This window comes from Merops nubicus, unplaced genomic scaffold (genome assembly GCF_000691845.1).
Source record: "Merops nubicus isolate BGI_N331 unplaced genomic scaffold, ASM69184v1 scaffold8038, whole genome shotgun sequence".
Lineage (NCBI taxonomy): Eukaryota > Metazoa > Chordata > Aves > Coraciiformes > Meropidae > Merops > Merops nubicus.
This window is the reverse complement of record NW_008627685.1, coordinates 32982-59935: the sequence shown is the minus strand read 5'-3', so window position 1 is coordinate 59935 and position 26954 is coordinate 32982. Positions and strand designations below refer to the sequence as shown.

Here is a 26954-nt window from a genome sequence, read left to right as displayed (position 1 = left end):
CTGTTTGCTAGGAAATTATCCTTATATCCTGTAAATACCTTCTATGGAAAGGCCTGGTACTGTGCAACAAGATGTCCTTCCACAAATTTGACATTTTAAAAAATCTGAATTCCTAGATTTCTTTTCTTTTTTTTTTTTTTTTTTTTTTTTTAAGGAACATACTGTTACTTGTATTTTGGGGATTTTGTTTTCAGTGTTTATGGTGCACTTTACTTTTAAAAATAATTGTACTTACTTTAAATTTACTTTACTTATAGTATGATTATTTCATAAAGAATTCTATTATGTTCATAGTTTTCACCCACTGAACTATTGTTGAACTGAGCAAAACGTGTTCTGAGAACACTCCAAGCTAACTAAACTTCTGGTGTTCAGTATTTAGCAAAGACTTGAATAGCTGTTCTGTAGTAGGACATTTCATGACTTCATAAAGTTTGAACACTTCTTCATCCTTACTGTCTCTTCTGAACAAAATTGCAGGGTGGAAGATTGATCTGCCTTGTAGCTTACTCTCATTTTGCCAACTGTGTGACATAATCTTTTGTTTTTAAGTCATATCATCATATAGGTGTCTCATATAGCAGAGTTCTTAGTTGTTTCATTACACATGTAGTAAGAGCAAGGGCCACATTTTACAATGGGAAAATGCAAGGAGGTGGCTTGAGAATTCAGCCTGAAGCATTAGTAAAAAGAAAAGTAATTTCTAATGTTTGGTGTTCTTGAGTGTAGTAGACTAAAATTCCTGAAGGAATTGCTCAGAAGTGCAAGAAAAAAATGAGGAAAATGTTACCACTTCTTACCTTTTTTTATCATTGTTGCAAATGTAGGCATATATTTTGCAACTGTCTGGGTTTGGCTGTTCTGAATTTTCTGCCCTTGTGAGCCAGAGGCTATGAGAATCACTCATTTATTTCACTGCAGTGTATTGCCTCTTATGCTGTATTTAAGCTTGAACAGTATTTGCTGTGTAAAAGCTGATTCTCAAGGTACCAAAATTTGTACTTTCCTCGGGTTATTTTTTTTTTTCCAAATTGATCTGTATTGATCAGATGCAGGTTGTGTTAATGATCTAAATATAAGCAACTGCTTTGTATCCTTCTCAACCCAAGGTATATATTCTACAGAGTTGGCAGATTTTGTGTACTTGGAGGTGTTTGGGATGGTAACTCTGTGGTAATGGTCACGTGGTGCCACTCACTGGGCATGAATGAACAGCAGCTAGTACAGTGATATAAGTGATCTTTTGGGGAAGCCACAATGGAACTTGAGTTAACAAAGAGTGTAGTTTGGATAGGACAGACCCAGCGTTCAAAGTCCATGGAGCAAGGCGGTTTGCAAGCTGCTTTTGCTGTACTAACAAGGGTGTATTGTTGTCTGTGGACCAGGGATAGGAAATACAGCCAGAATCTTTTGTGATGTCTATATTAAAAGATACAGTCATATCACTGAATGCTTGTAACTGTTTGGATGAAATATCAATGGATTTTGTGGCAGATGCCAGTCAAGTAGCTTTCTTCCGACCCTCTTCTCAAACTGACCTGTATAAGGGCTGGGACATTCCTCTGGAGAACTCTTATAGTGGGGGCTGCAGCACCAGGTGATGGGGAACCAGATGATCCACATGGTGTTCATTCCAGCATGAAAGCCCAGCAGGTGCCTGTGGAGCCCACGGGGAGTGGCCTGGCTTTGGTGCACGGGGACTGGGAGAGGGGAGTGAGCTGGCTGAGAGGAGTGGAGAGGCACAGACAGAAGCATCATCTCTGCTAAGGAAGAGGAGAGCACAGCAAGAGCAAGGAGCAATAGGATATATCAGAATAAGGTACAGGGGCTACTGGTGCCTAACTGGTTTGTTGTGTTTCCTCTCATATCCCACTCTCACCTCTGTCTGTTTTCTCTTTAGAGTAGATAGGTCCATGGTCTCTCAAGTCTGGATTTATTTTAGTGGTAAGTAATGTGAGTTCCTGATACACCACTGCCTGTTTTCCAGACTTTTATGCCTTACTGTCTGTTTTCAAGCAAGCAGTCTGCAAGGCTGTAGATCTCCAAGGCATCTGCTCCTTTCTCAGAGTGTCATGTCAGTCATTTCAGAAACCTTCAGGGAGGAGGTGATGAACAGTGGGGGATCATAAGCTTCTTTTCTATAGGAATCCAGACCTACATGTGGAATCAGTGAGACGTTTTATTTCCTGCATCCTGTTTCTGGCTCTGTAGCCAGTAGGTTTTGGGCAGAATGTGGTGACCATCAGGGAACTGGGCTGTGTTACTGAGCAGAGGCAACAGCCGTGTCCTGTGCTTGAGACAAGTGTGGCTGGGGGGACGGCAGTGGGGCTGGGCTCTGCAAACAGGGGAGTACTCTGGAATGTGTGTGCACTCAGGTGGATAGGATTACGTATGCATTTTAAAAAAAAAAAGGGGTACTGAAGGCCTCAGATACCATCAGACTTACCCAGAGGCACTTAACTAGGCTGAAGTGGCTGATCTAAAACTTCTGAAAACGAGGAAATACAAAATCAGGGTGTGTAACATTTCTGGATACAATCTTTAGAAAGGTATAAAACTGTACTGCAAAAACAGCAGTTCTGTGTCAATTGCTCTTTTTGTCATTTTTACTAAGTGTGTTCACTTATAATGACACAGAAGGCTAAAAGGGCAGCTGGGAGGACAATCATTAATATATCCTAGGTGCCTTTGACACTGGTTATATTTATGCTTTTGTTTTTTAATTACTATGTTTATCTTTAGATACTAGACTACAGCAAACAGAACATCATACCTGTTGCTAATCTCAAGATAGTGAAGAAAACTGTCTGAATCTCATGCTGTCTCTTTGCAACCACAGTGGCAGGGCTTTGTGGACAACTAAGCACGCTCAGTTTTGTAACTAATAATCATATGCACACTAATGTTTGCCTTTTGACCTAGTGAGGAAATTTTTTTTCTTCTGCTGTTTAAATACAATCTGAATGAAGACCAAAGAATTCCTTTCTTAAATATTTGAATCTCACTCCTGCAGTTCTGACAGTCTTTCTGATGCAATGGTAACTTCAAACTGTCAGGGAAGTTGTGTGCATCCCAGCCTTCATCTGCAGCTCTCTGGTAGCATCTCTTCATAATGAAAGTCAGGCAAATGTGGAATGGAGGCCATGTGTCTCTGATTCTCCTGGTTTTGTCTTTACCTAGAGCATGTGGGAGTCTGCAGGCAAGAGAGTGTAATATAATACATATGGATAGATAGGAATCCCACTTAAAGATGAGGTGTAATTCTGTAGAGGAAGTAGGAGTGCAGGAGATGAAAGCATAGCTTAGACTACTACAGTCTCATTAGATTATTAGCATTTACATCTTGTTTTTTTGAAACTGACTCTAAAATTGTGATTGCTCTGTTTTGCCTGTACCTTGCATGCTAACTTTTTGGAGCTGGGGGTTTTGACTGAACTATTTGCAAATTAATAAGTGGACCTTAATTAAAACTAAAAAATAAGAAAATCCACATGCTAGCATTGTTGTACTGTATGAACGTAGCTGAGTGACAAAGCTGTAACCAGTTGCTCTGCTAACAGTAGAAGCTTGCTTGGTGACAGTGTACATAGTCCTGCTCAGTGGGGCTGAGAGCAGATTTGTCAGTGGCCATAGATCTGTCTCCTGCCTTGTGCTGCTCTGCTGTCACCCAGAGTGTCTGGAGTCATGGGGTTGCCTGATCTGTAACAGGGAAGAGGAGAGCAGTGGAGAAGAACCTAGTAGGGGCGTTTTGGGGGTGCCATGTGAAACTTTGGGAAGGTTAGTCATGGGGCATGGGAAAGAAATGAGCACAGTGAAAGGAAGAGCTGGGTTAGCACAAAGTGCTGCAGGTGACTGCAGGAGCAGGTGGGGATCAGAGAAGCATTGGTGAGGATCAGGTCAGAGCTGGGATTCCTGTTTTGCTGGGGTGGGGAGGAGCATTATAAAAGGAAAGAGTTGCAGTGGGGACATGAGGAAATACATAATTTGAGGAATGTAGGAGACTATTAATCCATAAACCTACAGAGGGGAGGCCCTTCCAACACTGGATTATTCGATGCTGTTTAGTGGGGAATTTTGTATTCCTTTTCTCCAAAGCGAAGTTGTGTCTTCAGATGTCAGAAATGGCAGAAGAGGTGTCACAGACAATCTTCTCCACTCTGACAGAGCTCACTGCCGGGGGATTTTCACAAACCCTGTCTTTCTGGCAATGTTTACACTTTCATAAACTCTTTTTACCCCTCTGTGTATTTGCGAGGAGATTATTTTGTTGGAGGGCAGCATGTTTCTTCTTTCTGACATTGTTTCTATGTCTGAAATGTAAATGTGGCAGGTGGTGTTTGCCAGGTTTTGCAGTAGAGGCAGGACACAGGCTTGGTCTCATGATTGTGATGCTTGAGATACAGGCAATCCTACTCATGTTGTGTAAAAGGGTTTGTCAGCTTCTCCCAAAGGCCTGTCTAGCTGGAAGGTGTCTGTGGGCCAGATGCCTCCAAAGGTGGCGCTGGTGGAAAGGTGGCAGGTGTTCTTTGGAAGCTGAACACAGCTGCAGTGGTATTTCAGAGCTGCTGGAGGATGGAAAGGAAACTTCCATAAAGGCTGGGCAAAAAGCCACATACTTAGGGCTGCGACAGGTGTCTACATATACACAAGAGCTCTGGCACATTTTGCTGCAGTGGTTAAAGGTTGTTCCTGTCTGCCCTGCTGGATATTGCTGCCATCACCTTGGCTGCCCTGGTTCAGTTTCATGTTAGCTTAAACCTCTGTAGAGTAATATGAATTCCTTCTGTTGGGGGGGAGGGGGAGAAGTAAGGCCCTGGCAAATTTAAGCCAGTCTGCTCTGCAGCATTCCCTTGAATGTTGTTGAAATGCTTCATTTTACAAGGCAAGTGAAATGTCTCTCTTGGATGTGCATAACAGGTATAACAATAACACCCTTCAGTCAGCATTTGAGGTCAGAATGTAACAAGCAACTGAGACTGGTCTCCTGGTCCAGGTGCTGCATTTGGAAATTGGTATCAGAAATGAATAACCAGTTTTTATAAGGGGTTCTGTAGTTTGGGGGTTTTCCCCTTCCTTTTTTGTGGAAATCCTGTTGGTAGAACATGCAGAGACATTTCAGGAACACAAAACCAAGCAAGAGATGTGGAGAGAGACAAACAAAGCACGTCAGGTGACATTCAAGCCAAGACCCTCTCATATAGAGTATGCTTTGTGCATTATGAATTTAGTGCTTGTGTTAACTTTATCTTTGCCACTGCAGAAAATCTTCTGCAGAAGATGTTTCACCAAACACTTTGTGTGTGTATGCTGTTAGTGCCATGCAAAGCACTGTTCTCCCCTGGCTTTAGGGGGCATTAGGGCTCAAGTTGAGGGCCATGTTCTGGTATTCCACAGCTCAGGCAGAAAGAAGCTTCTCTGAAGATGTCAAGATGATAATGTACTAGCTCAAATTTAGATCCAAGCCTGGAGCTAAAGCTTCTAAACATCATTGGGACCATTTAGTTTATAAAATTATTCATGTGCTATTATCTTTTGTCACAGGATAAGAAATGAAGTAGTTGTTCAATACAAGATTAAAATACCATCAGAGGAAAGCTACCAGTTAATTCAATAAATCAGTTTGTGCTACAGTGAGAAAATTGAATTGATTAGCTCTTAAGTATAGTCATGAAGTGTATTTTTAAAAATTAGTGCTGCACTGACACTTTCTTTTTAATGTATCGTTTTTATTTTCTGTAACAAGCAGTGCCTGACTGAGTTATATAAATGAGCAAGTGTTTTGTGCAGGTTATTTCAATTATCTGTCCTTGGAGAAGGTGAATGAAAAGTAGCTCAAACTCAAGTTTTAGCATCTTCATTTTGACAGCTGTAATATGCATATTAATGAAGAGTCTGAAGTGTAGAGGAATGAGTCCATTTGTAAAAGCTGGCATCCTCAGTTCTTGATCTTAAAAGGGGAAAAAAAGGGAAGAAGGAGAAACTGATGGTATGTTTTCTGTGGCTTGCCAAGACTTGAAACAGATTGCAGTTGCAAGTGAGCTGAATCAGCACCACATTCATCAGTGGAAGATACAATCATAGTGATATGCTGGAGTGTACAGCAAAGAAGAGGCAAGTCAGATCTGGCAAGGTGTTGTATGAAGTTTTTATGTCTGATTTTAAACTGAGAGCATTGCTACAAAGAGTAAACTTGGCCAAGTGCTGTAGTAGGATTTAATCGGCAAATTGAATTTAAATTTGAATAATTAGCTAATACCTTTGAAGCAACATAAATTGGGAAGTGTGGGGCTGTCTCAAAGTACTATTATTGGGGTTAGTTGGCTTCATGCATATGCAATTCTAAAACACACGGTTTTGATACAAAACTGGTAAAATACATGCTGAAAAAACAGAACCTGAAGATTTTGGGTGATGAAGGTCTTTTCCTGTTGTTTTTTATAGATCAATAAACTTTAAGGCCAGAATGGTTTGTTAGCTATAATCCTTACTAGGCTTGTTTGTGTGCTGTTTCCTCAGGAAGAGCTATTTCCTATTTTTTTTTTTGTTAATGTTGTTACAAGATGTTGGATCAGATAAAGTGTATTTAAATGGGTAATGCAAGAGAGCCAGCTTCCATCAGTTGTTTGTAACATTGCAAAAGGTGCTGGATAGTAGATGTAAAGGTGAACTAGTCAAATTCCTTAACTACTTCTTAAGTGTAAACAGAGAGTAGTATCAGTCCAGCATGGTTTTGATGTCACTGGGTAGAAGCATGCCTTTCTGAAATGCTGTGAGAGAGATGAAGACTTACAGAGCAATTTTAGAGCTAAGTTTCTCTGATCTCATGGGAAACCTTATGATCTATATCTCATGTTCTGAGCAGCTGACAGCAAAAGAAGTACATTAAAAAGTGTAATATAGAGACTACAGCCTACAGTAGTTTCTCAACACTTCCCTGTAGTTTTTGGAACATACTGAATATTGGAAATGGAGTTGCCTCAAGCTCCTGTTCTGTGTGGTCTTCCTGCTTGCTCTCTCTGGATATCTTGTAACTCTGCTTTTAGCCATTGGGTGAGTTTGACAAAGAAACTCATTTGGGGTCTTGCCATTCATCCTTGTTTTAAGGAGGGACAGAGGGAGGAAGGAGTCTTCTGATCTGAGACACCAGCAGAGAGTAAGTAAGGCATTTAGAGTGGCAGAGTGGCCCAGTTGCCAGGAAGAAGTCTTAGCAGACATAGTGAGACTTCAGCTCAGGGTCTTGGCAAAGTGGTTGAGCCACTACCTAAAGACAAATACAAGGTATGTGAGTTTTAACAGAGTACCTTTTCATGGTGCAGTAAAATAAGGACAGCAGGAGGAACCTTACTCATTTCAAGCATGTGGTGTTTGGGGTTTTTTTTAATAACTGTCTATGAAAAGGGTTACTTTTTTCCTACTGAGACCTTATTTTTGAGGGTTTCCATAATTCAGTGTCTGTTTTTCATCAGACCAAAACTCAAACTTCATGCCTTTTTCTTCTTCTTATCATCTCTTCTCCATTTACCACAAAGCCACGTTATTTTTGAAAATATGCTTCCTTGAGTCTCATCTCTTTAATTAGAAAACAGATGCATACAAAAATTAGTAACAAGATTTAAATGCTATTGGTGGGTACTGTAATAGAAGCACTTATTTTCTGCAGCTTGAACTCCACTGAAGTGCTGCTTCAAAGCAGGAGTTAAGGGAGAATTAAGTGCATTAAAAGAGTTTTAGAGGAATTATGGGAACTCATGTCAGTCCACATAGCAAAGGACTCAAATGAGGAAAAGGAAGAAGTGTTTCAAAGTTTCATGTTGAAAAGAACTAAGATTTCATTCTCATTCATGTACATGTATACCTCCTTATCAGTGTACAGTGGAGCTATATTTGGTGACCAAGCCAAACTTTTATTGCATTTGAATGTCTTTGCTCTAATTCTTTTTGTGTGACTTAATTTTAAAATGTGAAGATTCAAGCCTGTTCCTTACTGACATCTAAGGTCATTGGTTTTGATGGAAGTGGGATTAAGCAACTGGACTCCCTTCTGTGTGTTAACTCTTCATCTTGTAGTACAGTATGTCTCACCCCACCACATAACTGGAAATAGAAAGCATATTACAGGGTTTCTCAGTCACATGCACATTCCATTCATGTGCCCAAGTTTTCAGAGCAGACTTGGACATTTAACTGTACAAACCCTGTTAGTTTCAATAGGACCTGTGTGGCTAAATCCTCTGAATTAGTTTTGGGGAGAAAACAAAAACAACAACAAACCAACCATGCAGCACTTAGTTTAACCTCCTGGCAGATTTAGCTGCTTTTTAAGACAGGACCTTCAAACAAGTCTGGCAAAAAATTGAGGTTGCTGATGAATAAGAAAACAGGAGCTGTTGACTTCCTCTAAGGTTTTCCTCCTCCTCTTTAAAGCTTCAGAGGTACCAAGTAATAATTATTAGGGTCCAAGAGACATGGCTGGGAGAAGCACAATACCCCTTCTATCTACATTCATAATGATGAGGCACTTCTAAAATGTGTTAGCAGAACTAATCTAGAGAAAGTATGAAATTCAGAGTCGCCTCTTTTTGCAAGATTGAGTACCACTGTGCAGGACATTGTGTTCTCATGTTTCTTCAATGCTTATGCATAAGCACCTGCAATTAGTCTTTATAGGTGTAGCTTTGACAGGTTGGGATTAAAACCTCTGAATTAATCTCTTTGGGTTTTTTTCTGCTTTCACAGACAGTATTCTCACCTGAAGAGAGATGGCAGAAATCAATTCTCCTGTAAATATCAAGGAAAAGGTAGGTTCAAGTAACAGCACAGTGCAAACCAAAATGATATTTGTGTACATATTTCATCCCTGGTCCTTCAAACATTATTCACATACTTAACTTTAATATGCATTGAAATATAGGATTGTTATATTAATCTTGGCTGATGAGAAACATTTTTGATTTTCTGCAAAGGAGCAATGATTTGTCAGGTAGACTTTTCTTACTCCTGTGCACACTGGTGCTGTTGAGAACAGCACTTTGTGATGATTGCTGCTGTACAAAATACAACCTTTGAAGAAACACACCCTTTAGAAAATAATTTTTCTGATCAAAACTGTCCACTTAAAGGCAATTCCTAAAATTATAAGGCCTGAAAAGAGTAGTGGTTTGTGGAGTGTTTTTTTTTTTCCCCTTATGTAAGTAGCTTTGCTTTTGACTGTGTTCAGTGTACATGAGTTCGTGTTCAGACTCTTGTGTCCTTCAGCTGCTGCTTACTTACTTTTCTTGCTTTCAAAGAGATGTAGAACTTTTTTGCTTTATATCCCCTGATGGGAAACAATTCCTTACCTGTTGCACTGCTCAAGTGCCTGCTTTTTGAGTAGTTTTCCCTCATATTTCTTGTTAGTTCCTGAATCATTCCTTGTGCTTGAGGATTTACATGTCAACATAAATCTGTTATTTTGGTGGTATCTTCCTTATTCTTTAACAGCACAAGGTTTACATACTGAATGGTATGATGGATTTTGCAATAGAAAGTAACATCATCAAATCCTATCCCCTAGTGCCAAAGTGCTGGAAGGTTAATTACAGTAGCTCTCAAAATGCAGCTCAGTAAATCAATTGAAGTTCTGCCTGTTTACTGTGTAGCTTGAATTTTTTTATTAATTTTGTCAGTTTTACTAGTGCAGGATTTTACAAATCATCTGTCCTTTGCCAGTTTAAGAAAAAATGCAGTGTGACTTTCATTCACGCTAGTTATCTGCCTTTTCATGTCTGATATCTGCTGGGAGTTTCTAAAACTGAATGCTTATAAGCATACGTGTTTTAAGGCAGGAAAATAATCGGATCAATGCACCCTGTTATAAATAGTTCCTCTCTTTATTCCTGTATTTTCCATCAGTATTCAGTGCCACTAAATCCCTATGCTAAAGTGAAAACTTAGTTTGACAGCAATTAACATTTTATTGCAAAATCACTGCTATTTATTTTGGAAAATACAGAGTAAGCTTCAGCTTCTTCAGCTGAGAAGCTAGCATGCTCAGTTTGCCATGTCACCTGGACAAGTCTGTCTTGCTTTGAAATGAGACTGCAGTGGCACAGAACCTCCATTTCACATTTGGTTTACTGTATGGTGTCTCTTTGTCAGCAATAAGCTGAGTAACTAAAGCAACTGTAGCTTTAGAAACCTCTGAGTAATGCACTAGAAAGATGAGGAAAGGGTTGAACAGATATGGCCTGCTGAGTTGGCTCTAGTTATATTTGCACATTGACTGCTAAAACATAAGGACTGACTTAATTTCCGTGTTTGAAAAGGAGACATATTTACAGTGTCTAGTAAGAGTAAAAAAACAAATCCCTTTCTCACTTGGAAAACTTGAAGCAAGATATAATCATGCTACACAACATTGAAGCTGTGAGTTTAATGTTTACTTTTACCCACCTTTTGGAGAGACGTGTTTCACAGAAACAAACCCAAAAATTATTGATTGAGTTACTTTCACTGAGCTCCACAAATCCACTGCCATCAATACAAATATAAGCAGGCCTTGAGCAGAATAAAACACAGCTCCTTCCCAGTCCTTCCTTCCTTCTGCCTCAGTGCTTGCAGATTGTAACGGATCCTGATAGGTCTTGAATGAACTGAAAAGAAGCTGGTTATCCAAATGTAAGTATTTGTTCTTGTAAGTTTCTGCAAAAGTAGAACACAAGTCTCTCCTTAAGTGGAACACTGTTTCTCTCAGACAAGTATGTCCTACAGAGCCTGTGGAGTTTGTAGCATGATGTTTGTTGGTTTATTTTTTCAATGGTGGCCTTTCCCCATGTTCTTTCCATGATCAGCTTCTGGATACTCAAGGAAAGAAGATATCTGCCACTGTTTTAAAGGTGATGTGAGGCTCAGGCAGACAGTTTGGTCTCACACACAGGCTCTGAGAGTCCCTACCCCTGATTTGAGTCATAAGAGAATGCTACTGTAGTGCTGATACTTGTGTAATTCATTCTTGGCATTTCAGCTGAAATAGTTCATAAAGTCAATAGGTTAAACATTCCATTTTATATCTTTTCTTCACCCCCCTCCCCTGAGAGATTTATATAAAAATGTTGGCCTGCAATGTCAGGAAGGCTAATGGAAATTTCCATAGTTGGCAGAAGCTTCTGCAGCTGTGATACTTTTGTGGGGAGCCAGGACTTTTCTGATTACCATATTTTCATGCATATAACTCACAGGTTTTCTGGAATAACACAAGTTCTTCATTTCAGGAGCAGCAAGGGTCATTACATGCCTGCATAGCTAGTACAAGGAGAAGCTCACCATCAGGATCTCTCTCAGAATAATGCCCTCTGCCCTGACTCTTGCTACAAGCTTCCTTCAATACACTACTCTCCCTTTTGCCTCTGATTCTACTCGTCGCTGTGCCTGAAAATACAGTGTTAACTAAGGGCTTGTTTTGTAGTGTAAGGATTTTCAGAGACTGGGAGTTATACATAGTTCAGATCACAGGAACACAAGTTCATGGGATTAAGGGATAAAATGGGCCAAACTCATTGGCTTAAATCCAAAATAATTCTATAAAATTAATGGAGTTATTCAAGCACTAACCTAGTACATCACCAGAAGAGGTGCTGAGATTCTAAATGACAGAGCCTCCAAAGAAGCAGCAATTCAGAGTGAGGAATAAAAGCAATGTGTTTTCTCCTGCAACAACTAGACTCTCTTAGATGAACAAGAGAAGAGTGCGTATTGGGCGCTCCCTAGGATAGCCATTCAGCTCTGCAACATTATTTCACTTATGAACCAAAGAAATATCAGGAATTGTTCAAACTTTAGGACTTGCTGTTAGGCCTCTTTTTGGTTTTCTTTTTTTTAAAATTGTCTGAACAGGTTTGAACAAATAAGATCTGATGTCAGCGGAATTAACAAAATATTAATTCAGATGAAAATCCTCCTCTTAGGATTCTGTTAGGAGTGAAGTTCTGCTGAAGTTCTCCTGAAAGGCTTGCTTTTTCATTTGTCAAGTGTCGCAGCTGTTGGAGCAGATGGACAGGTTTGCTCCATAAACTGCAAGAAAGAAGTTCTAGTCAGATTTGTTCTGGGGATTTTGACAGTTTTGGTTTCATATAAGTGATAGTCGGCATTCAAGGAAAGAGCAGGATTCATAGTGGAAGGAATGGAAGTAGTATATGCATTTTAAAAGCATACATTACAGCTCAGGTAGTTTCCCATCTGTGATTTCACAGAGTCCCCTTAAAGTTGACCTTTGCAGCTGCTCCTTGCCCGTGTGTCAGAGTAGACTGAGTTAGTCCTAAGCCCAGCAAAGTTGATCAAAATGCACTTGTGTCACTTGGTGAGCTGTTTTACTTGGACTAAGGATACTGTGGATTCAGGTCTCTAAATAGTGCTGTCAGTAATCAAGCAGAACTGTTCTTACTGAGCCAAACTTTCTAATGTGCTCTTTCAGGATTCCTGAAATGTTTGGTTTTTCCATTTAAGTAGTTTACAAATTTAGGGGACAGGGACAACATAATAAATCCTCGATAATTGCCTAAAGCAGTTTACTGCAGCAAGTAGAATTTTTGTGCTTATTTGAGATAAATTATTTGAAAGTATCAGTGTAATAAACAGGTCATGTAGTAGAGAGGTACAGACCTAATTAAAGCTGTTGTCTTGCTTAAAGGGATGTTAATACTCATTCAGTGTGTTGTGATGAACTTGGTTATAAAGCTTCTGAAAAAAATGTCTCCTATGTAAGAAGCAGCAAGGTCAAATTGTTTTTATGAAATGTGTGGGAGTTTCCAGAACCTTAAAAAAATTCTGCCATAAAGTGTTTTAAAAATGCATTTTTCTACTTAATGTAGCCAGGACATCTGCTAAGGCTAAATTCCTACATTCTAGAAACCAGCAAGAGCTGTGCAGACAGCCTTCTTTCCCTGCTCCTCTTGCAGGACTGGGCCAGCCCTAATTGGAGGTGTAATCTGGTTGAACATGGCCTACACTACTACTCGTCCTGTGTTACAGAGGGCATATACAGTGCATACATGTACATAAAGATTTGCTACTGACAGACAGTAAAAATAAAGTAGGAAACTATCTGTGTATTCATTGATAACCATAATTCTGCATGAATTTAGCTCCATGGAGAAACTCTGTTGATCGTAGTGTGTAGTGCAAAGTGAAGGTGGATCTGTTGGTGCTCCTAACCAAGATAAGTAGGAACATTCCTGAGTAAGTGACCATAATAGTAACTTACTTCGAGGGGATTAGAGCAGCTGTGTTCAGGGATTTCAGAACAGCCGTAAGCTTTCAGCAAAGAACTCTAATTTGTCACTGTGTCAGAAATATATAAACAAATTCTCTGAACCCCGGATATGTTACTTATTCACCAGAAACATCCTCTTTGAGATGATGCCAAGGGGGAGCAGATGGAGTAGAGCAGCAAGCAGGCAGCAGTTGATTCCATGTTGTTGCGGTTGCCTGGGAACCATTTGAAACTTGACAGAGAACCTGAAGAACTTGGGATTACACAGTAATGTCAGCTTGGTTCTGGGTGTGGAGTAGGTAATCTGCTGTCACTATTTTCAGGCAGGCTTTATTTCTTCTTGAGCCTAATTTATGAGAAAAGTCTCATGAGGCAAGTGTTCTTGAGGACTTAGAGTATGTTACCATGAGAAGTTAGAATTTGCATGTCTTCCTCTCCTGTGTGCCAGGGTAAGAAGTAAGATGCTACTGAATTCGTTTTTTTTTCTTTTTAGGCAAGACAAAAATTTACCCCAAGTGAGATTGCCTATAATTTAGCAGTAATCCTCAGAAAAATAGTCAAGAATATCTGATCAGACCTTGGGGATTTAATTTTGAGTTAGAAACATCTTATCTGAAGGGACTTGGAACCTCTTCCTGTTTTGATATCAATTCTGAGCAGTCTTTTGCATCTTGTGTAAGAGACTGATGAAAGTGACCTCATGACCATGGAACTCTGGTCCTGATGAGATGCAACCTGGCTCAAACTGCAGCAACTTTAACAGGGCTTGAGCAAGAATTTCAAGCTAAGTGTGTGCTTAAGACTTCAGCTCAGAAAAGCAGTTAAGAGTCTTCTACATTTTAAAGTGACTTAATCCTCCTCCCAAAGAGCAGCTAGGTCCACAGGAATTAAATACATGTTTTCAAGGTAAATCTCAGGGTCATGGGTTTAAATGGAAGTAGATGTAGCTTCTGTCTTCCATGGTCTTGACTGTACAGTTTTCAAGATCATAGCTTTATGTTTAAGTTCTGTGATTGCTTTAAAGTAGCTTTAGTAAACTGAAATTCTGAGCACATAGTCTTAGTAGTAAACAAAGAAATATGCTTTCCAGTCAGACTACAGGAGGGAAAGCTCCGGAATTTAACTACTGTCAGTGACAGCTTCTCAGCTAATGTTGACAGTAACCACACAATTATCTGTGGCTCAGAAGGTATGTTACTGGATTCTCTTTGTGTCCCGGAATGCTTGTCTAGCATCCAGATGATGACAGAATTTCACTGGGAATCTACACTGGATAAAGACAGGACGATTCAGAAAATTGTGAAAATAGTTGACTTCCCAGTAGTCTGTCTGGTAATGTTGTTCTTCCTATGATCAGGTTTCAGGGAGTGGGAAAAAAATGTTTTCTCCCACATACATGGAAATAAATCTAATAAAGTGGACTGCTGTGTGTTCTTGCAGACTGTTAGGTATTAATGCAGTATTGCTGCACATTAGGAAATTCTTGTACTTTTATTAATCCTTTAGAACGTTAAGTATTAAAAGGAATTTGTTAATGAGAAGTCATACAGTATTAGATTATTCTAGTCCCATAACCTGTTGCTTAAATGTTGAGAAGATGGATGTTCTTTGTAAGTTTGAGGACCATAAGTTTAGAGAGAGAAAGTTGGGAATTATCTCCTGTCCTGGAATTACCCTATCACATCTTTAATAACAATGAGCTCTGTAGCTTTCTGTATTGGGAAGTGACCAACTTCTCTCAAGGAGCTGGAGGCTTGTGAGCACTTGAGGGGTACAGCTGTACGAGCAGGACTGCTGGTTTGTCACTTGAACTAGCAGATGAACCATTGAGGAGACAGCATACCTGGGCTGCCTAGATCCAGCTCGCATCTAGGCCTTGGATACGTCTCCCACTTGTCATCTTGTATTTGTCAAGCCTTCCTGGAGCTTTGCTGTGCCTCCCTTCATCAGTCTGTGATGTGTCTCTTACCAACTTCAGCTGCAGAAGTCCATTTGTCTTCAGCTTGTGCTGTCAGGAAGATTGCTCACCCCTCCCTTTGGCTTTTTCTTTTGTATTACTGTGTCCTTTTCCAGAAATACATGGGACACGTTTTGCATATGAGGGAAGACCTGAACTTCAAATATAGAAATCTACACATATGTTTGAAACCAGGGTGGAAGGACTAAGAAGTGGAATATCAGCGACCTTGAAATTTGCATTTCTAGACTAAGGCTGTCATAATGATCTAGTCTTCCTCAGCACGCCCTGTATTCCTAACAGATACACTGTCAGGTCACAATTTGAGACTTGTAGCCATTTGTCAGTAATTTCTGGATGTTGAGAAACTGCTAATTTTTTCATTCCCTGTGTACAATAGTTCCAGTTGTATTCTGGATGAAAGCATCTGCCAAACTGTATCTTGGAGACCTGATGTCTGGCACACAGATCTGTTTGTCTTTGAATATAATGGCAACGTTATTCCATTTTGTTCCTAAAAATTTTTAAGACAAAGTATTTTATCTCAGAACAAAACCCTTTGGGATTTCTTCTCTGTTGGAATTCTGGATTTATATCTGCTTTTGTTGTTTCTGAACAGAGCAGGATGGATGTTTTGGGGTTTTTTTCTTAATATTGACATACCCTACTGGTTGCCAATTTTAGTTTTCATCTATCTTATCCCACATAAGTCACTGTGGAAACCTGGAAAGCAGAAACACTCTAACAGCTTGTGGGTATCCTAGAATGCATACACAAGGGAAGCAGATTAAGAAAGTGTAAGCAACTTCTGCTTTGGAATTTCCCAAGTACTGTATGCTTTACTTTGCAACTGGATATTCTTTTCCTGAGGAATTTTCTCATGAAGCTTCTGAACTTTTTGTTTTCTAAATAGAAAGATAAGTAAATGTATATTTTGTACAGCATTCAACGAAGGATATTGCTTGGTTTTGCCACAGATGGATGTTTCTGAATAGCAGTGGAACTGTTGAGCTCTGCAGTACCTTAATGTTCCCTAAAATGAATTTTTTATATAGTCAAACTAAAGCAGAACTGTGTTCACAGTGTTGATCATACGCTTAATTTATTTTCTCTGTACTGGCAAGTGTTAAGATCATCTTGAATTTCTTGGGTTATCTCCATAACTATAATATTTCCATCATGTTTTTGTATTTAATCATGGTGTTAGTCGGATGCAGCACAGTTTAGCTTTTACTTCTGGTTTTCCTATTAATCAAAAAATTTCTTAACAGAGACCATCCAGGGCAAACAAAGTCTTCAATAGATTCCGTAGTGTAAAGCATAGTCTGTCTGGAGATTTTGCATGTCAGTGTTCTCCACCCCACAGATGTTCTTCCTAATGCCTTTAAGAAGTTTCCAAACTGCAGTGTATGGCAAGTTGCCTGATCCATCCTGTGGTCTTGGCCTCACTTCGTTGTTTCCAGATGCTTCTTGAGGCTTCCAGACCTTTCATAGCAAAGAAGGACCTAGAATCCATCTGAAATTCCCATGCTTATATTTAAAAGATGGTTAGAATGCACTAGATATTTCCTTTTACTATTTTTCCTGTAAGCAGTTCCCACAAAGAGATGATGCAATTTTGAGTAGGCAGAGAGATGATCCACATGATTGTGAAAGAAGAGGAGAGGTTTTTGTGAGAATATGAAGATGTAATCCACATGGTGGATATTTGGCAGCTACCAGTTTGAACATAAAACGGACTGCAGCTTGGGGCTTGCTCTACCCCAATCTCTTTGCTGACTTTTATTGTTATGGAGCCAGCTCAGTTCATACTTTTTGCAGCTTTATCAGTAAATAGCATGCCTGTGCCCCCAGTCAGTAGATGAATAACTCATTTTTTCCAGGGCTTTCTCTGCACATCCTGTTGATTTGGGTTAGCTATCAGTTGAATGCCTGCAGTGCATAGAGAGCTACACTCACTACTTCCCACCCAGTGCATACACACCAGCTGAAGAGATAAACTTGAGCTTATTGTCTTATCTGGGTAGTTTCTGGCAACACCAGCCTCTGGTTCAAGTAGTCCAGTTGACATCCTGGGCTGTCTGAACTTCCAACACAAAGTTACCTGTGTTTCCTGGAGACTCCAAAGCAGCCAGCTGTTGGGTTGGGACCTCGCCTGTGGGCAAGCCTCACCCACTCATAGGGTGGCCACGTTAGGCAAATGACTAGATAGGCCTTTGGAAAGGATTCTTGGGAAGTAGAAAAAAAGCAATTTAACTCCACTGCCCTCTAAATTATGGTTTTGGCCTGAGTTGTCCAAGGCTAGAGTTGCTATTTGGAATGTGTTGTGGGCAGATGTGAGGCTGCAGAGAGATGTGTGATAGGATGGTGGACAGGAGCAGAGTACACCCTAATCAAGGATGTATTCCCACAGAAAGAGGGCAAAGAAGGGTGCTGAATAAACATTTGCAGCACAAGAACAACTTCCTAATAGTAAATGCATGCTGAATAGCTTGACACAGGAGCTCAAAAAGCTGATTTAGAACAGCTAGACTGGTTTTGGCACCAATTCTCTTGTTTTTTTCAGAGAACTACCAGAGGCTTTTGTTTTGTGAATTAGGTATTTTTATTATTAAAGCTTGTCCGGCATTAAAACGATATAGTAATTATGTTTCATGTAACTATTTACTTTCAGCTACACTGCATGGTTGTAAGAAAGTAAATCATCAGCATGACTCTTGTAGGAACATTTTATTTAAAACATCATGGGTTGAATTACCGTTTGATATAAATGGATACTGAAGACAATACAGCAATAGAAAAGGCTGTGAAATTGAAGCATGGCATGCCAGAATATCTGTGTGTGTAATGCCTCATCCATCAGCAGAGTTTCCTGAAGGAAGCATTTGGCTTCCCATGTCCTTTGTTCAGGATTTCGTTACGCAAGCTTCCTGGTCACACATATATGGAACAACAAACTGTAATTATGCTGAGCAGCCACTAGAGCTTTTCAAAATGATAGTTTTCTTTTAGCTTGTGACTGTTTTCATGCATATGACTGTCCTCCACATGTCAAAAAAACTACCAATCATAACACCCTTTTAGTAAGGCTGTGCAGCAGCCTTCTGGAAGCAGTTATGTACTCCCTAAGTTTGAGTAGGTGATGGGTCTTGTCAAGTCACGTGGCAGCAAATAGAATGTTTAGGGGAGAAGCGTGAGACTGAACTCTCACTTTAGTTAAACTAAACCCCCACTGTGACTGAGGGCAGGACTTGGTTCCAGCTGTACTGGCTACCTGTTAGTTCTGTGATTTGGTCTATTGATGAAATTCTTTTCATTATTTACATGGGCCAGGTAAGGAGAGGCTGAGAGTTGCTTCATGCAGATACACTGTTGTATGCTTGTAAGGACATCGCGTGTGGCACGTGTGTGCATGAGTATACATTGGCACAGAGGTACCTTGTCTAAAGGAGTATGATGAACCCCTGAGTTATTGCCTTCCTTTTTTTTTTTTTCCTTCCAGATCAATGCAATCCGATCAATTGTTCCAAACAAAAGCAATAATGAGATAGTTCTAGTGTTGCAGCAGTTTGATAACAACGTAGACAAGGCTGTTCAGGCTTTTATGGATGGTGAGTACAGTACAACTCTTTCACTAAGGCATGAGAGATTGTTGCATACTGAAGTATTAGTTGTCTCTAGTGACTCAAAATATGTCCTGTTGTTCTGCTGAAATTCAGATGATTGTGACACTTAAAGTTGTTGGGTTTTTTTAATAACTGATCCTATCATCTTTGTCTTTGCCTCTTCACAGTACGAATTTGCCATGACTGTTTATCTGTGTTCTACCTGATTTTGCCATTTTTTGGTGCCATTCTTGTGGCAGACCTTTATGCTCTGTGAAAGTTAATAATACTCTTCAGAGTAAATATGTCAAAGTGTGATTCACTATTGAAGATACGGTGACTAATAGGAATTTAAAGATAGTTCTGAAACAGATAACAGGGCCCCTAAAGCCCTGAACTTGATGCATACATTGACATTCAGACTTCAGTCTGAATTTTGCAAATAGCATTGACATTTATAGTGGCTGAACCAAGACTCCACTGAAAGTTTGAGCCATTCTAAGTCTGGATCTGAGTCTGTATTTTGTATCATGAGACCATCTCTAATCAAAGGTCACTTGTACTTAAATAACACCTTTCTGATAAATATATAATGGTAAGTATTTTGAACTTTCACCGCAGTCTGTAAGAAATCTTTTGCTGTAATAGCATACCATGAGCAAATCCTCTCATGAGTCTTTGTAACTTGGGGCTGCTTAAAAGGTACAAGAAGTTCAGTGGTCTCAAAAGCTGTGAATATTTTAAAAATACCTCATAGTGTTGATTTGCCGTTAGACAGGTATGAAATAAACAACTTAGTTTCTTCAGAATAGTTTTGGGTTTAGTTTGGATTAATTTACTAAAAGGTATCAACCAAAAAAGCATCATGATGTACTAGAAATTACATACTAATATGCAAAAAGCAGATGCAGATGGACTATAAATGCATGAGAATTTTTCCCTCAGGTCTACGTGGTGCCTCTTGATTCAGGCATCTGCATAGACAGTCAGATTCTGATAGATGTATGGAAATCAGAAATCAGAGTGAGTTTGTGCACACACAGAGAAAGGGAAATGTGATACATCTTATTAAAAATAGTTTTGTTCTCCTATAACACATGTCCCAGGGAAAGTAGTGGAGGGATTATTGAATACATTCCTTTCATTTAATTTATTTTGTCTTGTCACTATTGCTTACTTGTAGTCTGTGATTTGTTTCCCATGGCTCCTCAAAAGGAGAAGTGCTTTCATAGGCTGCGTTGTCATTTGCTCTGAGGAAGAAGCAGGGCAAAAGCAAGCCTTGCAAGACTGCAACAAAGTCTTGAAGGAAAGCAAGCTGTTGGAACCTGAGTTCAAAAGATTGTTTGGATTTCACCAGTTTATGGTCATTGTGCCTCGAGTTCAGATGTCTTTGCAAATGGGCATTTGGAAATGGCCAATATTTGTTACTGTCTGGAAGCAGCCTGAGAAGAGACATGTCCATTCAGCTGCCACTGTGGATAGAATGAATCCAGCACTTTAAGTATCTTTTCACATGGAAGACAAGAATTGCTAAGTTTGAAATACCACAATCCCAGAGAATGTATTGCCATGTGCAGTGAAAAAGGTGGAGACAGCCATGCTGAGTGAAGAGGCTGAGCACCTCCATTCAGTACTTCTCTTGGAGGTGCTGCATGCTGATGGAAGAAACATTCAAATTTAGTTTCCTGAGATCACCTTCTATCTTGCATCACACCTGGAGAGGAATGTGGCTGATGAATTATTATTAATTTACTTCTATATGTGAAATCTGAGTTAAGTAAAACACCAAATGAAACATTTGAACTGTTATGTTAGTGTTTACCTAATTAAGCATAACCAGAAGGTCTGTTCAGCTGCATTGTAGATGAGTTTAAGATGATATACTATTTGGCTCAAATGAGGACTTTGGGATTTGCACAGTTAGTGCATTTCCACCAGGAGGAAACTGGGATGAGTTGGGTGAATCTCTAAAATAACCCTTGCTGTGCATAGTATTCACAGGGAAGCCGAGAGGCGAAGCTGAGACAACAGCAGCCAGCACAAAGGGTGTTGGACAAGACTGTGAACACAGTTAACAAAGCTGTCAAGTGAAATCACATTTTCAGCAGCGTGGAGTGAAATGGGCAGCAAATGTCTGGGTTGATTTCTTCATACTGAAATATGTTGTGTGTCAAAAGATAGCATACATTTAGGAGAGGGGATTGTATTTATATGTTCATAAGTATGTGTATAATTAGTGTAGGTATATGTATAGTTATACACATACAAGTTTTCTTAGCTTTCTGACTGCATTGTTGAGTCATCTAAGAAATGAAATATGGATTTGTTTGGATTTTGTGTTCCATACACATTTTTTCACAGTTTAGCAAATTTGGCTCAGCACTGTGAGCAAGATATGTAATCTCTTCTAATGTGTATGATAGACTCACCAGATGATGTTGGATCTGGTTTATTGTGATAGAAAAAATAATATTGGTACATTTGAAAACCTCACATGGCTTTGGCTGAATACACGTTGATGACTCGTAATGGTCAGAAAACAGCATTCCTTCTCAATGCTCACATTGTCAAGAGCTCACTGAAATGACTGAGAAGATGGCTATGAAACCCATTTGGAAAGGATAATAAATGAATAATTACTAGAATTGTGCAGTGATCAAGTGCTTAAGTTCAAGCAGAAGGCCTTTAACATGGATGTGTGTAAAAGGGTTCTTGTCAGATACTGTCATGCTAGTTTGGATGATGAGTTGGACTGCATGTTTATCATGACCATCTATTTTCAGCTTTAGGGTCCAGGAGAACAAATTAATAATGTTAACAAAACTAGATGCAGAAGAGTTTTCTTGTAACATGGCAGCTGGCTGAGCAAGGCTCTTCTTGCTCTATGCTATAAATTTATCTAACCAGCTTGTTAGGGCTGGCAGACAGAAGTTCATGTATACAAAATTGTAATACTTTTTCAATATAAATGGTAACCTTTTTTTTTTTTTTTTTTCCTGCTAGACAGAGACATTTTAAGACTTTCAGAAGCTCTAGAGTTAGGGTGGACTGTTTAGTTCACCTGCTGGTTTATGTTAGGGTTTTGAGATCCTTCCCTTTTCATGCAAGAGGTTTTAGTATTGATTTTTCTAGGGCTTATGCTAGTGCTTTAAATGAGGCACCCACTTCATCACTTTGTAGAATAAAGGCCATAACAAGAAGTAGTGCTAAGGAGCACATCCACTGTACCTAGTATAGTCAAATAAAACATATAACTAAAAAGGAGAAAGACAGAATTACCTGTTTTGTTCTCCCCACATAAAAGAATTCGCAACAAAAATTGGAAATTCTGCCTAGCTTGGAGATGAGAAACTGTTCTTTAACACACTTGTTCTTTTTCATAGCTGAACTTGTGTTGAAATGTTTTATCTTCCCTTTCTCTAGGCAGTGCAACTCAAGTTCTAAAAGAATGGAATATGACAGGGAAAAAGAAGGTAAGAACTTGCTCTGAAGAATCAAAGTATTCAGACCATTTATCAGCTGTCTGTAGTTGAATGTGGTGCTTTTGTTTTGGCCAGCACTTTGGCTGCCTTTGCTAACATAAGGTGACTTCATTCACACCTGTAGTCAGAATACTTGAAAGCAAATGCATTCTTTTTAATCCTGTTCATCTGTTGCTGTCTCTCTAGTCCAGTGTTCCAAGAGAATCTCTGGGACAGCACATGTGTCCATGTGTGTGGGAGCCAGACCCTGGACAAGTACAGAACAAATCCCAAAGCAGCCCACGTGCAGAAAACACTTAGAATAAGCAATTGTATCCTAGGTAGTCACAGCCACTTACAGTGCTAGAGTTTTTGCTGCCAGGTGTAAAAATAACTTGTGCATAGGAGTCACCCATTAGGAGTCAGGCAGTAGTGACCCCTATCAAGTCAGATACTTCAAGTATATGTCTGGGCTATGATCTTCGTGCTTCTGTATCTGCAAGTGGGGGCTGTACCAGGAGGCTGCCCTGTGAGTCATGGAGGCTCCTGCTATGGTTGGGAGAGCTACAGGAGCCAACCTGTGTTCTCTGTGATGGCTTTCTACCTAATCAGAGTGATGCCTTAAAGGTTTGTGTGTGTTACTGGTTAGGAACTGCTTGTCCTAAGTGCAAGCAACTAGTTTGGGGCTTCAGTTTGTATTTGAAATAGGGTATACGTTCAGCTAAATGGAAGCAATGTGTTGTGTAGCACAGCATGGCCAGTAAAGTGCATGACACTGCTGTCACTTGTGTGGCATTTAAAGAGCATAGACAATTTGCTGATTATATTTTGAGTTTGTGAGTTGCAGTGAGTGATGTCTCTGTTCTTGCAATATTTTTCCATTTAGCACAATAGGAAAAAAAGAAGCAAATCTAAACAGCACCAAGGCAGTAAAGATCCTAAAACCAAGGATGGTGGACCTGAGAAGGCATCTCAAGAGCCACAGGGAATATATGAATGCCATCTTAATGGATGCTCTAAGGACAACTCTTGCAGTGCTTCTGCCAATCAGAAACTGGAAGCTGCTTCTCCTAAGAACAAGGGCTCAGGATTTGCAGAGTCAACACTGGTCTGTCCAAAAATCACAGGTCAGTTCATCTGGCACAAGACACCATTTTAATTGTCAATAGCCAAGCCCCCCCTTTACCTAAAGATGATATTATTTTTATTACCACACAGTAGAACATAATAAAAAGAAGTTGGAGGGCTGTTCGTGCAAAATAATGCTTAACCTATTAAAGTCATGCAAACAGATCTTCTATCTGAGCATGGATTGCCTTGCAGTATGTCTCCTCCCAAAATGTCTTTTTCTAGCAACAAAAGGACAAAACTATAATTAGAGGCCCAGGTGATGCAGAATATTACAGATACAAATACAGAAGAATACAGGGTTAGAAAATGGCTTGGATATAAAATGGTGAAATGTCTTGAAATTAGTTCTCTGCTGCTTCCAAATGGCTTTGGTGGTGCCAGGTTCTGGTCAATTAAATTAAAACTCTGCAACATATAGCATCCAAATAGATGAATTACCTATCAAGAAATTTTGTCCTAAGAAGCTGGTGCCTCACAAAAGATGAGAAGTAGACTTCCCACCCTCAGTGAAGACTCCCCACTTACGTTGGGTACAATATGCCATAAGGCAGAAAATGCTGCATTTCCATAATACTAAAAGTATTCTTGCCAATTACTCTGCAAGAGGTAAACATTGGTGGTATAAATATATGTCAGGCTCCCTTTGCTTCTGTTTTTGACATGATACATGCATGAATGAAGCTACACAGATTGAATTGTCCATGAATGAGGACTGTTTTCTAGGGGGTAGTAGACCTGAATGCAAGAAGAGTACCCATACCCTTAGTGACCTTTTTCTGTGGCATTTGCATTGAGTCCTTTACTTCCTTTTTGATATGATACAGTGTAGAGTTGTATATACCAAGAGCAAAAAGTATCTCAGAATTTTTCTTTGCTTTTACAAATGACAAAAGAGATACTACCATAGCTTTACAACTTTATAAACTTTTACACATATTCCTTGTTGCAAAATGGGGGGAGAGAGGGGTAAAATTTAAAGGCAGAAGAGGAGGGAAAGGGAGCAGAAAGGAAAACCTGAAACTTGAACATTAAAGTTTCCCTTGCATAGTAAAATAAGTCCTGGCAGTTGGTTTAACACAGAGAAGGAAGGAGTTTCTTCTTCACTTTGTTGCATTAGGATCCTTGTCTTTGCAGCCATTATAGGAGCTACTTTCTTAAGATCAGTAGTCACCTATCTATTGTTAAATCTGTGCTGCAGTGCATGGAACTAAACAGATCAGGGTGATCAGGATCCCTCAGGGGCCAGCAGCTGCACCCTTGTGGCTTCTGAGCAAGTCACACAGACTGCTCTAAAGCAGTTTGAAATGCTCAAGCGTGTCCAAAGTGCACCCGTTAGACATTGCTCCCTCTTGTGTTGTAATCTCCTTTGTTTTATCCTTGTTTGACTTGTTTGCTTTGATTCCTTCCCTATCAAATTAATGTTACTGCAGTTATTGCACCGTCACCAGCTCACAGCTTAGAAGGATCCTGTCAGGTGTCTGCTGACAGTCCATTGTGCTGTCCTCCCCAGGAGGAACATGAGATTGAAGCTTTGCTTATACCAACTCACAGTCTGTGAGATTAGGTCTTTCAGAGCCATAAAATCCTGGCTTCCTGGAAAGGGCTTCAGGGACCAGAAAGGAGGGTGCAAGTGTAGCTGGTGTTTCTCCATAATGTGTCCCAGGCTAGAAAATTGTGGGGGAGAGTATGTGGCTATTACCTTTAGTTCAGGTCTGCTTATTTCTTGCCATTATTCCAGCTTTATTTTTCTGAGAAATCCTTGGTTCTTGCTTTATGTGATGTTTTCCCACAGGGAATGGTTTCCCACCTCCTAGAGAAAATGAAGCACAGAATTCAATTTCCCTTGAAAGCTAAATTGCCTCATTATGGAGGGCCTTAGGGAGCGTTTCACTTAATTATGGGTCAGTTCAGGGGCTCTCCCTCTCAATATCTTGAAGGGGAAAAGGCCCCCAATAAACCAGATTACCTCAGTGATGACCAGGACAGACCTGCCAACTGTCCTTCTTAAAGTCCTTGGCAACACAGGATCGAAAGGACTTAGAGCCACCCTTTCTGTGCGTGCCCTTGTAAAGAAGGGGCATGAATTCACTGAAAGGATATTTAATGCTGGCTTGCCATGCTATCACTTTTTTGGGTAAAAGCAGATAGAAATCCAATCTCTTTTCTACTTCTTAAAAATTGTTTTTCATGTAGGATGATTTTTAGCGAGTTCTTTGAAATTCCAGTTTATATCTCAAGGGAGGTTTTTTTATTTCAGACAAAGAATCCATTGAGGTTCTTTTTATTTAAAAGGTTTTGAATGGCAAGCTGTTATAAAAAAAAAAAAAATAAACCACACATTTTGAAGATGGCAGCTCAGCAGATTTCAAAGCAAGTTTATTTGGGCTGCTGCCGTTACTGGTAGGTCTGGTAATACTAATTCTGGTAGGTCTGGTGGTTAATGCAGCAGAGGTCATGATTTAAGCTAGTGCTGAAGTTCCAAGCTACCATGTCCTGAACCCTTGGAACAGTTTACTTATAGCTAGTATTACCCAAACCTTTGACTTCACCTTCAGGTATTGGAGAGAGACTTCGTAATAGATGTTTCTTAGCTGGCCCTAGTCTTCAGAGAGCTGATGCAGACTTTCTCAGTCTATTTTTGTGTTGTTTGTCTTCAATCAAAGTTGAAAGTTCAGTTGCAGTATACTAAGGTATTCTTTGCTAGGCTCTGTTGGTCATCTTGTTACTGGGTTTCAAAGTAGCTCGTGTCATTTCAGAAGAAACAGTATCAAAATATATACAGACAAAAGATGATTAAAAAGTTTTTAGAGTATAACCATTTTTCTAGATTATTTAGACAAAAAGCTGTCAGTTTGTCATTTGTATTGACAAGTATAGCAAAGCTGCTAATTAAATGCAGTTTATTTAATAAAGTAATGCAGATATTAATTATTTTGCACTTGAACAAGAAATTTCAAAAGATCTAATCTTGGGGACAGAACCCGATAGTCCTGGCCTTCCTCTATAGTTAAGTAATGGACTGCTTGTTTCTAACTGTTTGAGTTATTTATCAAGGCCAGCCTCAACTGACAGTAGAAAGAATGTTCTTTATAAGTCAAAGCTATCTGCATTAGTGTGAGATGCACCCAGGCTTGCAGGGATTTCATGGCAGTTATCTCAGAACACAGCTCCTGGCTGTGTGAGACTGGTGTCTGCACTGAACCTTAGCTACGTTCAGAGTGCTGCATACCTGGTGTTTCTTGCTTTTGCAGACACACAGCTTTCTTTAACTTCTTCAACTATTTTCTTACACACGATTTTATGTGAAAACCTTTTTCTGTTTGCAGAGTCACCTTTTAAAGCCCATAAGCAAAAGGTCTTTTAGTAATGTGGGCACTAATGTTCCTTCTTGTTCTTCTGGCATTATGTGATTGCCATGGAAACAAACTAAGATGTCCTTCACACCTATCCTAGTGCACAGCCAGGACTCAGAGGTCACAAGTTGATATCCTGGGGCTGTCCAAGTGGTATCCCTCAATTCCAGCAGTGTTAATCCCACTCCGTGGGCTGTAATT

At 39.7% G+C, this 26954-nt stretch overlaps 1 protein-coding gene across 3 annotated transcripts in view; it reads left to right on the top strand.

The window, feature by feature from the left end:
• The first annotated feature begins 8737 nt into the window (after positions 1 to 8737).
• The window catches only part of SPATS2L (spermatogenesis associated, serine-rich 2-like), a 41629-nt gene continuing 23412 nt past the window's right edge, over positions 8738 to 26954 (top strand). Inside the window, exons 1-5 of one of the 3 annotated variants that reach the window (XM_008946408.1) lie at positions 8760 to 8798; positions 18706 to 18814; positions 22232 to 22281; positions 23156 to 23396; positions 24483 to 24491. In XM_008946408.1, the coding sequence (XP_008944656.1) occupies positions 8760 to 8798; positions 18706 to 18814; positions 22232 to 22281; positions 23156 to 23396; positions 24483 to 24491 (448 nt within the window). Of the gene's footprint in view, positions 8799 to 18705; positions 18815 to 22231; positions 22282 to 23155; positions 23397 to 24482; positions 24492 to 26954 lie in introns of all 3 variants that reach the window. The other 2 variants (XM_008946409.1, XM_008946410.1) reach the window with 2 other exon arrangements.